At 33.3% G+C, this 18,766-nt stretch overlaps 1 protein-coding gene across 1 annotated transcript in view; it reads right to left on the bottom strand.

Annotated features, from left to right (window-relative positions):
- Nucleotides 1-1,151: 1,151 nt before the first annotated feature.
- Nucleotides 1,152-18,766, bottom strand: part of LOC130239775 (metal transporter CNNM1) — a 44,810-nt gene continuing 27,195 nt past the window's right edge. Inside the window, exons 6-10 of the mRNA XM_056471099.1 lie at nt 18,557-18,702; nt 17,372-17,612; nt 11,743-11,847; nt 6,987-7,097; nt 1,152-4,537 (exon numbers count right to left, since the gene is read on the bottom strand). Of these exons, the coding sequence (XP_056327074.1) occupies nt 4,458-4,537; nt 6,987-7,097; nt 11,743-11,847; nt 17,372-17,612; nt 18,557-18,702 (683 nt within the window). The 3' untranslated portion in view covers nt 1,152-4,457. The remainder of the gene's footprint in view (nt 4,538-6,986; nt 7,098-11,742; nt 11,848-17,371; nt 17,613-18,556; nt 18,703-18,766) is intronic.

Raw genomic sequence — 18,766 nt, 5'->3', positions numbered from 1 at the left:
AATGAATAACCTGAGTGAGGCAGTGATGCGTTTATAGTAATAGTTTAGTTCCCTCAGGCCAGCCAAGATATGGGTGATTGTATTTCTTCATTATCTTATGGTCCTAAGTGATTCAAAAGCATGCCAACATTTATGTTAATAACATAGAATAATACTTAATTAAATGTATTTGATTTCAAATACAATATTTAGTATTTAACTTACCACATCTCAATAAAACTATGCATTTCTGTTAGTGTTAATCAGTTTTCACCAGCCTATATTTACTTTTTTTTGTGGTAGGCCTACAATTTTTTTTTTTAAACTCTGTCCCAAAATAGGCTACAGATGCTTTAGTAAAATGTGCTATAAATACCATTTTTGCACCTTTTACAATCATAATCTCTTCCAACTTTAGAAAAATCTGAATACAACTAACAGTTTAAAAGGCAAACATACACAGGCAAAACAAAATGAATACTTGTGGATCCTGACAATGGGTCTTATGAAGGGCTGTGATCAGTCGAACATAAATCAAACATTATGAAATATAATATTAAAACTAATTTAGAGAGGAGCACGTGCTCATGATTGACCCAGCTCGCCAACATTAGCTAATCACGATTAGTTTGCATGTTCTCCCCGTGTCTGCGTGGGTTTCCCCCAGGTTCCTCTGCTTCCTCCCACCGTCCAAATGTGCTTTATATTATAGATAAAAATAAGCCTAAATCTTTTTTCTAATGTCTTACTCTCAGGAAGTTCGCCTTAGCCTCAGTAGCGGAGGATTTTTGAGATAGACCTGCGAAAGGGGGAGGAGCCTTGAGATAGACCTGCGAAAGGGGGAGGAGCCCTGGACCCGAGGATCCCTTGAGCTCAGGGCTCTCTCCCAGGACAGCATGCCAAACAAGCTATGTATAAATCATGAGCTAAGTGTGAATTCTTGAAATTGCATTTAATCCTTTTAACACTCAAAAGTATTGAAAATAACTGAAACAAAAACCTACATCTCACATGTCCTGAGCTGGTCCTGAGGAGTAAATGAACCTAAAATGTTTATTTTTGAACCAACTATCCTGCAAAAAAAAAAAAAACAACAGTGCTTGATGTACAGTATTAGAACAAAAATAATGTTTTCCACGTCAAATTTGAGTCAAATCTTTCTTTATTGGGAGGCTAGTGGTACTTTTCATTCTAAAATACCACATCAAGACCTAATAGAGCATTTGATATTCTCTTTATATCCTACATAATAAGAGCATGTATTTTTTAATGTAAATAATCCATACATAATTCCTCAGGTGTTTTCAAATAGAAGTCTTTGTAAACTCTGTAGAAACATACATCTGTCCTTTAGCCAACCCGCTGAACAGAAAGCAAGAGCTGGAGAGGATTTTCTCCACATCTTTAATACCCGCAGTTTAAGGCTTAAATACATAGCTCACCGAATGTGTTGTTTGAGTGGATTTTGTGCATGTGAATCACTGTCTGTTTGCTAGGAGGGTCAAATACAGACGTCAGCATGCATCACTCGGATTGCCCTGCAATGCAGCACTGTGACGTGTAAAAAGCTGCTTCTCTTTCTGTCTTTTTTCTCTCTCAATATCTCTCTCAGCATGTGCTCTCCATTCAGTGGGTTTAGCTCACAGTATTGCACAACACAAAGTGTCCGTGTGCCCTGAAAGCAAGCAGGCACATTCAGTTCACTCCAAATCATCATCAAGATGCAAAGCAACTTTATAAAAGGGGCTATCTTGGTTATTGCTACTATAAATCTCAATGTCATGTGGGAGGAAAACAAACAGACATCCAGTGGTTTCCAGCCTGAGTCTTTGTGCTTTGTGTCGACTCCCTGGTGGTGTCATAGGTCACTGTTAGCATACAGGCTAAAAGAGTCTCGCTTGTTGCACAGCAGTCTGTATAAATCACCAGTGCATGCATGCAGGATAGAGGTATTAACTCGACATACTCTGTAAAAAACAGCCTTTCATGCAAAACACACCCAAGCCTCCTATGTATAATCCCATGGCAAAATGTAATCATGTGACCTGTTGGCAGGGATGAGCTGATTGGTTATAGTTTCTCATGCAAGGAAGGTCATGGCAGTGAACCTGTAATGGCAGCTCAGAGATTCTTCTGTTATGTGAGTAATCGTACACTATTATTCAAAAGTTTTGTGTTCGGAAAAGATGCATTTGTTTAATAAAAATGCAGCAAAATCTGTAATTTTTGTCATTTTAATATATTTTAAGGTGATGACTGCTTGTCTTTGATGCACACCACCTGACAAAAGTCTTGTCGCCTATCCAAGTTTTAGGAACAACAAATAATAACTTGACTTCTAGTTGATCATTTGGTATCGGAAGTGGCTTATATGAAAGGCAAAGTCCTCTAGATTACCTTATTTTACCAAAATAAAATATGATCATGCCTTGATGTCTATTTAATTAGGACAGTAAAGTCTGACTTTGCTTAGACTAAAGTCTTGTCACTTAACAGAAATCATGTAGAGTATAGAATATAAAATCATGGTGCAGTGGGAAAAGAATGAATATTGTGTATGACTCCCATGAGCTTGGAGGACTGCATCCATACATCTCTGCAATGACTCAAATAACTTCTTAATAAAGTCATCTGGAATGGCAAAGAAAGCGTTCTTGCAGGACTCCCAGAGTTCATCAAGATTCTTTAGATTCATCTTTAATCCCTCCTCCATCTTATCCCAGACATGCTCAATAATGTTTATGTCTGGTGACTGGGCTGGCCAATCCTGGAGCACCTTGACCTTCTTTGCTTTCAGGAACTTTGATGTGGAGGCTGAAGTATGAGAAGGAGCGCTATCCTGCTGAAGAATTTGACCTTTCCTGTTGTTTGTAATGTAATGTGCAGCACAAATTCCTTGATGCCTCAGGCTGTTGATGTTGCCATCCACTCTGCAGATCTCTCGCATGCCCCCATACTGAATGTAACCCCCAATCATGATTTTTCCTTCACCAAACTTGACTGATTTCTGTGAGAATCTTGGGTCCATGCAGGTTCCAATAGGTCTTCTGCAGTATTTGTGTTGATTGGGATGCAATTCAACAGATGATTCAACAAGAAGTTAAGTTATTATGTGTTGCTCTTACAACTGGGATCGACGACAAGACTTTTGTCATGTAGTATACATATAACACAAAAAGAACAGCATTAACTTGAAATTGAAATGTCTATGCCATTACTTTTAATCCATTTATTATATCCCTATTGAATAAATGTATTCATTTCCTTATGAAATCTTACCCATCTTAAACTTTTGAACGTTAGTGTAAATATGAGTGCCAAAAAAGGCTCTAATTTACAGGAAGTATGAAAAGATGAAATTCACATATATAGCAGCATTCCCATGAAGTGAAATGTGAATGAGTTTTTAAGCGACTTGCAGCAAATTACTAAGTATTCTATCATTTTTCGGTTTCATAAGGGCTTTAAACAAAATAATAGGCTTCTTGCGTGTTTTGGATATTGCTTATGGTTTATATATATATATATTTATATTTCTGAGGTGACATTTTAATATAAATGCTTCAAGTTTGTTCAAGTTATGGCTTGCGCATATCCTAACTATATTTCATACAGTAAACACAATGCTGTTCTAATAACAATAATACTGCTGTTTGAGAAAAAGCATGCTGATATAATAAATGCTATTCATTTTAGACAAATAAATCTATTCTCAAATACATGTGCTTGGACTTCCAGCACTCTGACTATTTTTTAAAAATAGATTAAATAATACAAGCCACATCACTTTGTACCCTGTGCTCTCAGCCAAACGGAAGGGCTAAAATAAAAGCAAAATTATAAGGAATATAAGTTATATGCATTCTGTTGAAAACAGAAATTAGAGAAGGACAAAATCTGACAGCGCTTACCTAATATAGGTATTTGTTTTCTGTCAGCACATTAGCTATTCAACAGAATATGAAGTAAATGGGTCTGATCTGTCTCAAAGTGCTTTGATATCCATAAATTCATCTTGATTGATTTCCAGGCACAGCCTGACAAATTCCTCTCCATTAATATGATATAAAATCACACAGTAAACACGTTGTTTGATATATTATTCTACTGAAAGATGCACATTTTCTGATCTGTCCTCTCATTGGTCAGACGGTTGGCTTCAGGTCTCCGGGCTTGTGCTTGCTGGCTTTGCCCAGATCGGAGGTCAGAATGTCATTACCACAGTGACTGTTGATGACATCATCACAAACCGCCATCAATTATAAAAACGTTGGTCTTGCTGCATGTTTGGTGTAACAATAGTGTATTCCTGTTGGCCTCATCAATGCTGAAGGCAAGGTTTAATGATGCTACATCTGTTGGTCTCTGTGTACAATGGGTTGTGCTTTCTCTCACTCGATATCCAGAGGAAGGCTGGAGAAGATTTCACATTTTGTGGGAGAAGCGGGAGCGAGAGAAGCAAACCCATCCGCCGAATGCTAGGTCTTCACCTGTGAGGGTTCAGGATTGTCTTCCAAAGGTTTGTCTCCGTCTCGAGACTTCTTTCTCTTTTTGTTGCCTGGAGAATAGAAAGTGAAATGTAAAACATCTACTGTAGTGAATTGATCTTTAGATATCAGAGATCTGACAATTGATTCATTATTTTAGTCCCATTAGACTGATTGTGACTGTGATTAAGCAAATAGAAGAGATGCTGTGAGGGTTGTGTACCGTTTATAACTGAATCAAGTGTTAAATGGAGGGATGAATTTGAACTAGTTTCAACTCAGGAAACAATCAAGATTAGGACTGCATGATATTGGAAAAAATCTGACATTGCGATGTTTAGTTTTTCTGCAATATATACTGCGATATTAATACAATTTGACCAGATGGCTTGCATAGCTCTATTTGTGGAAAAATGAATACCTTAATTTATCATTAATTTAGAAGGACTGGAATGATTTTGTAAGGGTGTAAATCATGTGTAAAAATAATAAGCAAATTGGAAGCAAGAATAATTACAAAAGAGCAAGGGAAAAAGTAAAAGAAACCATGCTGTGTGGTTTTCCTGAGAGTCAAACAGTATTCAGGTACAGAAATTTAAGAATGAAATAAAAAATAAAATTCTATAGTCGTCATTGTATTAATAATTCTGAAAAAATTCTTCATTAAAGTTACAAATGTGGTACGTTATTGTACCTGAAGGCATTACACTTTCTTACAAAAGCCTTTAAAACATGTAAATTCTAAAGTTTCAATCTGTTATGGTTATACTTTGCAATGACTCCACCAAGCCAATGTATTCCCATTCAATTGTTGATCAACTATAATTCCAACTCAACATTGTATATCCTGTATTGTGACTATTGCGGACACCCACATTGCGATATCAATGCTGAAACAATATTGATTAGGGCTATATTGTGCAGCCCTAATCAAGATGCAGAATCTGAAGTATAATTAAAATTCAAATAAGTTAGCATTTAACAAGTACTGTGCAGTTTGTTGATACTTTGGAGGTTATCCTGCCAAAATAATGTAAACTATATTAATAATATTAAGCATTATCCATGTTTTAGATACATATACAGTTGAGGTCAGAATTATTAGCTCCCCTTTGAATTTTTTTTCTTTTTTTAAATATTTCCCAAATTATGTTTAACAGAGCAAGGAAATTTTCACAGCATGTCTGATAATATTTTTTCTTCTGGAGAAAGTCTTATTTGTTTTATTTTGGCTAGAATAAAAGCAGTTTTTATTTTTTTAAAAACCATTGTAAGGTCAATATTATTAGCCCCTTTAAGCTATATTTTTTTCAATAGTCTACAGAACAAACCATCATTATACAATAACTTGCCTAATTACCCTAACCCGCCCATTTAACCTAATTAACCTAGTTAAGCCTTTAAAAGTCACTTTAAGCTGTATAGAAGTGTCTTAAAAAATATCTAGTCATATTTACTATCATCATGACAAAGATAAAATAAATCAGTTACTAGAAATGAGTTATTAAAACTATTATGTTTAGAAATGTAATGAAAAAAATCTTCTCTCCGTTAAACAGAAATTGGGGAAACAAATAAACAGGGGGGCTAATGATTCTGACTTCCACTGTATGTGCAAATAAGTATATAAAGACTCACTGGTTACATTTGTCAAGTCTGTTCAATTGTTTGTTAAATAGTTCACCCAAAACTGAAAATTGTCATCATTTACTCACCCTTCACTTGTTCCAGTTTCTCTCAACTGTTGAACTCAAAATAATGTTGGAAACCTGCAACCATTGACTTCCATTGTAGTTGTTTTTCCCTGCTATGGAAGTCAATGGTTACTGGTTTTCAGCTTTCTTCTAAATAAATGTGTTTGTGTTCAACAGAATAAACTCGTAAAGCTTTAAAAACTACTTGAGGGTGAGTAAGAATGTTCACGTTTTGGTAAAGGAGGTTGGTCCCTTTAATTGAAATATTAAATAAGCCAATCACAATGCATCAACTTAATGCATTTAGGCATGAAGGCATTGAAAAGAGGATCTGCTGAAGTTCAAACTGAGCATCATAATAGGAAGAAAGGTAATGACTCTAGATGTGCTATGATTGTTCGTGAAGTCTATCAGAAACTGCTGATCCACTGGGATTTTCACACATATGTTTCTTGGGTTTAAATGTGCAGTATCTTCCAACCTTATTCTAGCAAGGTGTACCTAATAAAGTGTCCAGTGAGTGTCTGCCAAATACATAAAGTATATATATGGTCTACTCTATGGCTCTATTCTGACCCAGAAATATGTCTTACTTGAGAAAATCTCACTGTTGTGAGTAACTTGTCTTTTCTATTACATGTGTGGGCTGCAGTTGCTAGGAAACAGATGGAGTTTGAGAAAAGCAGGTGTGTATGTATTTGTGTAGCTTTAAACCTAGGTGTCGTGTTGTTACTGGGCACATTCACACATTTAGTAAGGTTTAGCAGCAGGACAGGGATAGTTGTGTGTGTGTGATTCAGTCAGGTAATTGGCAGCTGATACAGACTCAGTTTCCGCAGCAGTTTTTTCCCGAGGTTGTCCTCCGAGCCGCCCAGAGAGTGAGAACTGATGAGCTGGGATGTAGACAGATCTGTCTCCACCGATCCAGCAGGAGCATCTGGAATACAGTTGAAGGCAAAATCATTAGCACTCCTGTGAAATAAGTTCTTTTCAAATATTTCCCAAGTGCTGTTTAACAGAGCACAGACATTTTCAGTGTTTCCTGATATGTTTTTTCTCCTTTTGGCTGAAATTCAAAGTTGTTAGTTTTACTTTAAGGTCAATATTATTAGCCCTCTTAAGATTTTTTTTTTCAATTGGCTACATAATAAACTACTGTTGTCTAATGACTTGCCTAATTAACCAAACTTTCCTAGTAACCCAAATAACTAAATAAGCATTGAAATTGTGTATTAAGCCCAATACTAGTGTCTTACAAAATAACTAGTACAATATAATGTGCTGTCATCATTCATTCATTTTCTTTTCGACTTAGTCCCTTTATTACTCCAGGGTCGCCTCAGCGGAATGGACCGCCAATTTATCCAGCATATGTTTTACACAGCGGATGCCCTTCCTGTTTCTACCCATCACTGGGAAACACACTCATTCACACACACACACACACACACACACACACACACACACACACACACACACACACACACTCATACACTACAGTCAATTTTAGCATACCCAGGTCACCTGTACTGAATGTCTTTGGACTTGTGGGGGAAACCGGAGCACCCGGTACTGTCATTATGACAAGGACAAAAGAAATTCCTCATTAGAACTAAGTTATTTCTAACTATTGTGTTTAGAAACAAATCTTCTGTCCGATAAAGAGCACTTGGGAAATATTGGAAAAAGAATTCAAATTTCATAAGAGGGCTAATCATTTTGCCTTTAACTGTAAATCGAACACACTGTGACTAAATGATCACATGACAAACTGAGCTGAAACATTGATTGGCTTGTTTCTCTTTTCTTTCTTTTTATCTTCTCTTCTCGTCTCTTCTTTTATCATCTCTTCTTGTCGCTTCTCTTTTCTTCTTTTATCTTTTCTCCTCTTCTTATCTCATATTTTCTCTTCTTTTCTCTTCTTTTATCATCTCTTCTCATTTCATCTCTTTTCTTCTCTTCGCTTCTCTCGTCTTCTGTTCTCGTCTAATCTCTTGTCTTCTCTTCTCGTTTCATCTCTTCTCTTTTCATCTTTTCTTTCATCGTTTCTCTTTTTATCTCCTCTTTTCTTCTTTTTATCCTCTTATCTTCTCTCCTTTTTTCTTCTCTTTTCTTCCATCTTTTCTCTTTTCTTTTTATCATCTCTTTATCTTCTCTTCTCATCTCATCTTTTCTATTCTCTTTTCTTCTATCATTTCTCTTTATCTTCTCATCTTTCCTCGTCTCATCTCTTCTCTTTTCTTTTTTATCTTCTCTCCTTTTCTCTTCTCATCTCATCTCTTTTCTTCTTTTATCATCTTTTCTCATTTAGTCTCATCACTTTTTCTTCTTGTCTCCTCTTTTCTTTTTTATCATCTCTCTTTATCTTCTCTTCTTTCCTCATCTCGTCTCATCTCTTTTCTTTTCTTCTTTCATCTTTTCTCCTTATCTATTCTCTTCTCATCTTTTCTATTCTCTTTTCTTCTATCATCTCTCTTTTATCTTCGCTTCATTCCTCATCTCATCTCTTTTCTCTTTTCTTCTTTTATTATCTTTTCTCGTTTAGTCTCTTCTCTTCTTTTCTTCTTTTATCTCATCTTCTCTTCTCTTCTCTTCTCTTCTCTTCTCTTCTCTTCTCTTCTCTTCTCTTCTCTTCTCTTCTCTTCTCTTCTCTTCTCTTCTAGTCACTTCTCTTCTCTTCTCTTCTCTTCTCTTCTCTTCTAGTCACTTCTCTTCTCTTCTTTTCTCTTCTTTTCTCTTCTCATCTCATCTCTTCTCATCTCTTCTTTTTATCATTTCTCTTTTTATCTTCTCTTCTTTCCTCATCTCATCTTTTCTCTTTTCTTCTTTTATCTTCTCTTCTTTTCTCTTCTTGTCTTATCTTTTTTTGTCTCATCTTTTCTTCTTTTATCTTCTCTCCTTTTCTCTTCTCGTCTCATCTCTTCTCTTCTCTTTTCTTGTCTCATCTCTTGTCTTCTCTTCTCATCTCATCTTTTCTATTCTCTTTTCTTCTATCATTTCTCTTTTTATCTTCTCATCTTTCCTCGTCTCATCTCTTCTCTTTTCTTCTTTTATTTTCTCTCCTTATCTCATCTCATCTAATCTGTTTTCTTTTATCTTCTCTCCTTTTCTCTTCTCGTCTCATCTTTTCTCGTCTCATCTTTTCTTCTTTTATCTTCTCTCCTTTTCTCTTCTCGTCTCATCTTTTCTTCTTTTATCTTCTCTCCTTTTCTCTTCTCTTCTCGTCTCATCTCTTCTCTTCTCATCTTTTCTTTTCTCTTTTATCTTCTCTCCTTATCTCTTCTCGCTCAATCTCTTTTCTTCTTTTATAATCTCTTCTTGTTTCGTCTCATCTCTTCTCTTCTCATCTTTTCTTTTCTCTTTTCTTCTTATATCATCTCTCCTTTTATCTCCTCTTTTATCATCTTATCTTTTCTCTTTTTTCTTCTTGTACATTCCTTTTATTATTATTATTATTATCATCTCTTCTTGTCTCTTCTCTTTCTTTCATCTTCTTTTATCCTCTAATCATCTAATTGTAATCATCTCTTCTCTTCTCTTCTCTTCTCTTCTCTTCTCTTCTCTTCTCTTCTCTTCTCTTCTCTTCTCTTCTCTTCTCTTCTCTTCTCTTCTCTTCTCTTCTCTTCTCTTCTCTGTGCATTCAAACTGATTCCTGATTGAGTAATTCCTGTTAACCTCCAGTCATAACAGTGCGAGCAGGAATGGACAGTACTAGCGTTTTGTCAGCATTCCTCTGCAGGTCGTATAAACAGAGACTCGAGCTCATGCATTTGCTCTCCCTGCAGTGTGTCAAACGTGCTGTCAAACAGACACTCCAGTGTTTGAAAGTGTGACTGCATTCACTCAGAGATCAGACCACCACACGTCTGAAAGACACCGTTCACCCACAAATCAACATATACTGCCATTGTTTACACAACTCAAGTCATTTTATAACCTGTATGCTGTTAGTTGATGTAAAGCCTTGATCAATTGGCCATGGAACATGAATTTAATGTTTCTTATCAAAACCCATTGTACTAAGTTTACCAGATTTTCAACTTAAATTAACTTTAACTGCTATAACCTGACTTTAAAGTATATATATATATATATATATATATATTTATATATATATATATATATATATATATATATATATATATATATATATATATATATATATATATATATATATATATATATATATATATATATATATATATATATATATATATATATATAATGATTAATATATAAGTGTGTGTGTGTGTTTATGTTTTATTTTTTCATATTTCATATCTATTAAATATATTTTAACTAGCATTTATATACACATAATAAATACACACAGTACACAACAGGCCCGTAGCCAGCCTGGTAAAAGAGGTGGTTATGTTTTCTCAAAAAGTGGAGCTTTTTGCAGTTATTCGCCTCATTTTCTTTTCATTTATGGTTTAAATACTGTATTTTTTATGACATTTTAAGCACTATTTTTTCCTGGATTAGCTTGTTGGGTGGTCATCATAACCACAATTGTTAAAGTACCAAAAACATTTTCTAATTATTTAGAAAAAATAAATATATATAAAAATATTAGTTATTTATTCTTATTGTTTTTAAAATACAAATTTGTCACATATATCTTTAGAAAAATAGGAATCTGTTAAAGTTTTAAATTAAAAACTGTAGTCTATTGTTATTTATTAGGCAAATAACAAACTGCCAAGCACATTCAACTTTCCTCGTGTGAATTTGGCAATTTGAATAATAAAAATTTAAACATAATAATAATAATAATAATAATGCAGGGCTTCCCGATTTTTGTAGTCTCTCTTGTAAAATAGTACATTTGAAAATTCACAGATAACAGCAACAGCCTTATTAGTATTAATTACCTTTCGATGCTTCACTCCTTTTTATTGGTCATTTTGTCTTTCAAGAATAATGTCCAAGATTTAGAATAAAAGTTACTTGTAAACGTTTTCTCTATTTAACAACAATACAGTAGGTCAATAGTGAAAGATGACTTCAGTTATGTCAGATTCCGCTTGGTCTTAAAGCCTTCTCCGATGAGTTATTTTCACAATTTATGACGGCATAGCAGTCAACAACAGGACAAATGAGCTAATGTATGGGACAAATTTTGGACCTTTGTCAGTAGGGGGTGAGTTTTTCGAACCACCTGAACCCCCCTGGCTATGGGCCTGCACACACATATTATGTCAAAACAAACTTTGAATGTGATTAATCACATGTAATCTTTTGCCCATCACTAGTTATAACTTAACAGCCTTTTTTCTTATGTTTTACAGTTATGTTAGTAAAAAGTTTAAATATTTGTGTTTTTATCCACAGGAAGCATACAGGTTTAAAATTAAAAGAATAGCAAGTAAAAAAAATAATGAAAAAAAATATATTAACTATTTATGAACTTTAAAAAGTGCAGTTTGTATGATTAATGTTCACCCAATTCTCAATTTCTGTTTAGTTTTCAATATTTTAGCAATTTTATATTAATCTTCGGACTTAATAAGGTATTCGCAGCATATTTGTGCATTAGATTACATTTTTGTTTTCCTTCAGTCATTCAGTACACCCACCAGTTCCTTCTTTTCTCTCCACTCGACTCTCTCTTATGTATGGGATGTCGTCCATTCGCAGAAACACAGAGTCACTGGGGCTCTTCTGTCCATCTGACTTACTTCCTGCAGGGGGAGTCAGAGAGGCGCAGTCGCTTAATCACGCAATAAATAAACAAGACAGCAATTTGCAGCAAAGGGTGTTTGGTTTAAAAACTGTGAGCTTCTTCAAACTAGGACCCACAACTTTCGACAAGACATATATGTGGTTTGGTAAACACAAATGTCTGTCCTTTGTTAGCATTGGATTAGCATACTAGCATACATTTACTGTTTCATATAAAGCTAGTATGGCTTTCTGAACCACATTTCCTAATACAACAGGAACTCAGTTTTTTTTTTTTATCTAACCTGGATTAACAACATTAACAGTTTGTACTGAGGATGAAAGTCAGTTGTGGGGGATTTTTTCATCAGTATCTGGACGATGAAAATGAAAATTATCTCGTTTTTTTTCAGACTGTGACCTGTATCCTATTGAGGGTCAGGATTCTAACCAAAAGGCCCGCAACATGTCTGGTAGGCTGCCACATTATTTTCATATTTTGTGTTTTTTGATTATTGATGTATCATTAGACTGGCTGATGATGCGTTTATACTTTAGAAAGAGGAGACATTTTCATTTTAAAAAGCATCCAAAATATTGGCTTTTCATTACTATTTATATTCAGTTTTTAAATCTAGAGAGAAATACTAGTTAATTTTAAATGCATATGTACTTTTAATTGGTTTAGTTTCTTAGCTGGATGGGTCAAAGATGAAACGTTTTTTCAAAACTCATTTTAAAATCTTACACAATGTAGAATTTGTATTTTGTAAGTCATGGAAAAAATAGTGTTTTTTTTTGTGCATCAAAAAATAATTCCAGTAAAAGGAAAACAAGAAAATGGGTTTATAACAAAATATGATTTGGCATAAAATCAAAAATTCGATTAATTGAGATTTTAATTAAACATTTTAACTCAATTACGATTATTGAATTATTATTTTATTTATTTATTTAATTTTTTGCCCTCATAGTTTACTGACAGGTTTTGTACAGTAAATATGCTCACATATTTCAAGTGAGAGATTTCTAAAAGAAGGGTGTGTTACTTGATTTTAAAATAACTGAAAGAAACACACAAATTATCTACTTTCTATTATAATTTATTGAATATCAACATCCAACAAATGAAATTAAAACACACATTGCCTAAAACCAACTTTTCTCATAAAAAAGTGTAAATAAATAACTTGCACTTTTGGAAACAAAATAAATGATTTTCAATGTTTTTCATATTTAAAGCAGTATCTCTTCTAATTCCAATAACTAGCATATCCTGTAAATAATATTTTAAACATTAAATCTTCTGTAAACAAATATTTTAATGTAAATAATAATTTTAATGTAATGGAAAATATGCCGTCTCGAGGCATCTCAGGTGCAGCTTCCTATCATCATCAATGTAGTGCAAAGTAAGACTCAAGAATTGGTCCATGATCTTACTTGACCAAAGATCAGATATAGCTGCAAAGTGGCTGCAGAAGTATAAATCAGCCTTAACAGAGCAGGGTCACGTGACTCCATACTCGGTACGGAAAGTAACTGAAAAAAATTGACCAGCAAAATTTGTTCGATTATAGGTTCTAAATGTCGATAATTTTTCGATCAAACACCCAGCCCTATTAACAATGTATTTGATGCGGATATAAAGTACAAATCATGATATTTAATGTTTGCTATCAGTAGTGTTGAGGGTAGCGCATTACAAGTAAGGCAAGTTATGTAATAATATTACTTTCCTAAGTAACGAGTAAAGCAATGAGCAATTCCATGCAAATGTCAACCTTGCCATGAAAAGTTTTCACCAAAATAGCGAAACCGTTTCTACATTTTTTGTGTAAGCTTGTATTTTACAGTGCTTTAAATATACTCAAAAATGTCTCTGTCAATGTTTTCAAACTATTATATTTGATTTAACAAAGTCACGCAAATGCTAGATGTCACATCCATAACCAAGATTTTTTTCTCATAAATGCAAAAATGTAAAACAAAATAAATCATTTTTGTTCTATAGTGAGCCAACTCTTATCCATTTGATTAGCACTATTTCTTTTGGGTTGAGCAGTTTAATTCACAAAATTTCTACAAAGGATGTTGTATAATGTAAACTCACAGAGTTTTTTTGTCACATCCATAACGCACATTTTTTCCCCCTCATTTAAAATATATAAAATGTTTACAGATTGATATTTTTCTGATCACATGACTCTATGTTGAGTTGTTTTGGCAAATATAAACAGATGTTTCACCATAATGTAAACATATACTTTCTCTGTGAATTTATGTTTTGAATTTTTACTCCAAATGTCACATCCATAACGCTGGAATTTCTCCATTGCATTACTTTAAAAAACGTAAGTAATAATATTTGAGTTACTTTTTTGAAGATGTATGCGAATTTTTAAAAATAAATGCATTGCTGAATTAAAATAAAGTAGTAACAATGAATCATGCAGTCAATGAGAGAATGTACTCATTATTTTGAATGCATCGAAGAAAATGAAAAGGGGATTTTCTCAATGGACAGTGATTTTACTTAAGACAAATAGTACAATAGCAAACACATTGCTTTAAACTTTCAATAATCTATATACACAGCATTTATAGCTCTGCACTGTCAGAAATAAAGATACAAAGGGCTGTCAATGGTGTGGTTGACCTTTTAAGGTTGACTTTTGTACTTTTAAGTTACTTTGAGGTACACATTTGTTCTTTTTAGGTATTAATATGTACCATTTAAGGACCTGTTAGGAACAAAAATGTACCTTTTTAAAAAGGTACCGCCCCAGTGACAGATAGACAGTACCTTTATATCTAAGTGTGAGGTCAGGAAGTTCTCAGATAACATTATCCTAAAATATTTTTGATGTGTTTTTTAAAGGTAAATGAAGATTGTACGGTGTGTTTTTCATTGCAGAACTCCTCTATTTAAAAAAGAAAGAAAGTTCTGAAAGGGATCAAACCTCTGCCTTGTCATAAAGAGTAAAGCAAAAGTTACTCAAAAGTAACATAACACATTACTTGCTATTAAAAAATAGTAATGCAACTAGTTACTTTTTCGGGGAGTAATTCAATATTGTATTGCACTACTTTCAAAAGTAACTTTCCTCAACACTGGCTATCAGTACTGACATCCACAATATATTAAATATTTACACTAGCATTTGATAATGCAAATATGATCTTGTTTAACAAAGTGATTTGATTAAACTGCGTTTGATTCATGTGTACACTCCAGGACAGACCTCATTTATTAGCGGAAGCTGAATATCATCATCTTTGTGTTTTGACATTTAGAAGTAATTTCTAGCTTAAGAATTTGAGTTAAAGCTTTTCACACAACGTCTGATTAGTTTTACTGAGAGGATTAGAGTTCGGCCATCTGTCTTGTCTTGCACTTGGAAGCTGTGAGAAACATCTTAATTCCATCACATGCACCATCAACATGTGTTATCTGCATCCTCAAAGATTAACACAGCTCTACTTGATATGATTTGGGAACCGCTTTGTATAAAGCAAGTCTTTGTGTTCTTCAACAGTGGCGCAAGACCATGGTTATGCAATTGCTGCAAACTTCAGAAAAGACTAGAGCCCTTAGAGATGAGCTCAAATGATCTGTCACAGAAAAGTAGCTTTGGAGTAAAAATACTTAGAGGGATATTTAACCAAAATTTTTTTAATTGTCATCATTTACTCACCCTTCACTTGATCAAAACCTATTTGAGTTTCTTTCTTCTGTTGAACACAAACAAAAATATGTTGAAGAATGCTGGTAGATGGCACCCATTGACTTCCATAGTATTTTTTCCTACTATGGAAGTAGATGGGGAGCAAACACCCAGCATTCTTCAAAATATTTTAAACTAATAAAGGTTTAAAACTATTTTAATTTAGGGGTGAACTATGCTTTAAAATGACTTTTGTTCAGATCTTTTTATAGAAATTTTACTCAATAAAAATACAATTGCAAAAAGATTTGAAAAATTTTTCTATACAATATATTATGCGCATTCTTTATCTGTTTTACATCATATCTTATATATACATACATAAGCAAATACAAGTAGATAAAAGTTCCCTTACATGTTCAGTCATCTATTGTCAGTATATATATTTATACAAAAGTTCTGTCTGGCTCTTGAATCTGATTGTCTGATAGCCGTGCAATATTCTGCCAGTAGCAGCACTCGTACTGCCTTTTCACCCTTCACCTTTGTGTATTACTCCGCCCACATACTGTATAGCTAACAAGCAGAGGACACTCTACAGTTTAACAAATACTGCAGCTGTTGGACAATATAATGTACTTTTGAAGCTTTTATAGTTGAGAATGTAGTTGTTTAGATTGCAACTATGCAGTTTATTTAAAAGGAGAGTGCCTATTGTAGATATTTATAATTTCTTAGAGACAGCACGTCGGCGGCCATTAGCCTGCCATACTGAGCAGACCAAGGACGCTTGATGTTGTCTATCCACAAGATGGCGCCAGAGACTGCAAAATAAGCCCTTAGAAGATTAAAACAGTGTAATTTCTTACTTCAGCTGATCAAATTATTATTAAACTGGTAAGTGATATTCTACGTCAATCTCTCTCTTTTGTATGTTGTAGTGCTGTATTTATACCATATAATTATAGTGTATTGAGTGTGAAATGGGATTCGCATATCAGGAATGTGTGTTGTGTTGGCAGAAAGAAAAAAATGCCCACATGTCTTTAGCGTTTTTCCTGATTGCAAACACAACAGCAATCTGGAAGTGATTGCGCTGCTTTTTTCGGGGTTAATTATTGTGATATCCAGATTCGAACAGAGAACTGTAATAGACTGTAACACTGTAAGGAGATATCTCTAGACTGAAATGGCATTTCATGCCGTTCAGCCTTATAATCTTAAAATGTCAGCAAAATCACCTGTTTTGTCATCACTTTAGATATTACGCTAGAGAATCATTCAAACACTAGCTCTAAAGTGAGGTTGGTGAATTAGTAACGGCTTCTGCTGTTCTGATGTCAGCTGCAGATGTGAATGAACGGCGGAAGAAAGTAGTTCCTCTTACAAAATGATTTTTAGACTGTTTTAAATTTTCTTATTTTATATACACGATTGTGCCACCGAACTGTTGTATAAGCGCAATATCACACTCATAGCAGTACGATATGGCTGTATATCAGCACTGGTGAGACACCAGCATACAGCCATATCCCACTGCTACTCGTGTGATATTGCTTATATACACAATGAATGACAATAGGCTTAAAAATATGAAATAAAATAATATAGCTAAAAATGTAAATAAAATGGAGGGAAGAAAAAATGTGAGAAACAAATAAAGTTTGTTTGGATTAAGTTTGGATCCATTTGCTGTATATATTTCAGCACTTTCTGCCAAATAAGATACAGTTTTTGACTGCAACCTTTGGTGGAGAACCGAACCTTCTCCATTGTAAGATGGTATCTAAGATCTCTTAACCAACGATTAGATCCCCTTAAATTCTGCAGCAGTATTTATTTTTAAGGTTTATGTTGAGTGTGAGAATGTACTCACGGACAATGCAGTTCCTTTCATTGAGGGTGCTGGTGCTGTCTGGTTGTCTGTAGAGGTGGATGTGTTGGTGGAAGCGGGTCAGACAGGGTCGTGGTTCGGTCAGAGGGAGGGCGATGCTGTTGGAGCGAGTCTCTGGGATTGTCATTCTCTCTCCGGCCACATGACTATCTGCGTCTGGGGTCTGTGGAGAGCTGTCCATGCGCGTTGCTGTCAGTGCATTCTGATAATGGTTACGAGTGATCTGGAAAAAGTATTGAGTAACATACACTCTCAGAAATAAAGAAAACTGACACTGGAGCAGTATTTTTTTCAAAAGGTTCCTTTTTTGACTTTTTAGATACTCCATATGTACCTTTTTAAAGTTCTCGTGAACCAACAGTGATTATTATTTTTATTATTTTCTTTTCTTTAAGGAATATAAATAGATTAATTAAAATAGGTTAGTTTAATACATTAAATAAAAATAAAGATCTTTAAACTATCTGTTTTTATATAGTTTCTTTTGATTCAGTTTAATACGTCCTTTCTGAAAAAGTATTCATTTATTAGGTTTAAGTTATTTTAATATAAAGGTGCAAAAATACATTATGGACATGTATATATTTTGACTAGCCTGAGGGAAATTTCCTTTTTCATTTTCATGCATGAGAGGGAAATTCACAAATAAACCCTATTATAATTTTCATACTCACACTTTTATATAATATAATATAATATAATATAATATAATATAATATAATATAATATAATATAATATAAAATAATATAATATAATATAATATAATATAATATAATTTAATATAATATAATATAATATAATATAATATAATATAAAATAAAATAATATAATATAATATAATATAATATAATATAATATAATAGAATAGAATAGAATATAATATAATATAAGATAAAATAATATAAAATAATATAAAATAATATAAAATAATATAATATAATATAATATAATATAATATAATATAATATAAAATAATATAATATAATATAATATAATATAATATAATATAATATAATATAAAATAATATAATATAATATAATATAATATAATATAATATAATATAAAATAATATAATATAATATAATATAATATAATATAATATAATATAATATAATAAAATAATTCATTTTAATATTTAGTAATTTTTTTACATTATATAATATACCTTAATTATCTGTAGGTCTGTGAGCTGGCGAACTGAATAGTCTGGTAAATACGGTCCTCCGCTGATGCTCAACTGACCCAAACTGCCTCCATGAATGGTAGTGTCTGAATGGTTGAGACCGCTGCTCCGGGATGGGGATCTATGGACTAAATAGATAAATTAATTCATTAAACAGGACATGCCAAAGACATGTGGTGTAAGTGAATTGAG

The sequence above is a fragment of the Danio aesculapii genome, chromosome 13 (assembly GCF_903798145.1).
Source record: "Danio aesculapii chromosome 13, fDanAes4.1, whole genome shotgun sequence".
Taxonomy (NCBI): domain Eukaryota; kingdom Metazoa; phylum Chordata; class Actinopteri; order Cypriniformes; family Danionidae; genus Danio; species Danio aesculapii.
This window is presented reverse-complemented; position numbering and strand designations above follow the sequence as displayed.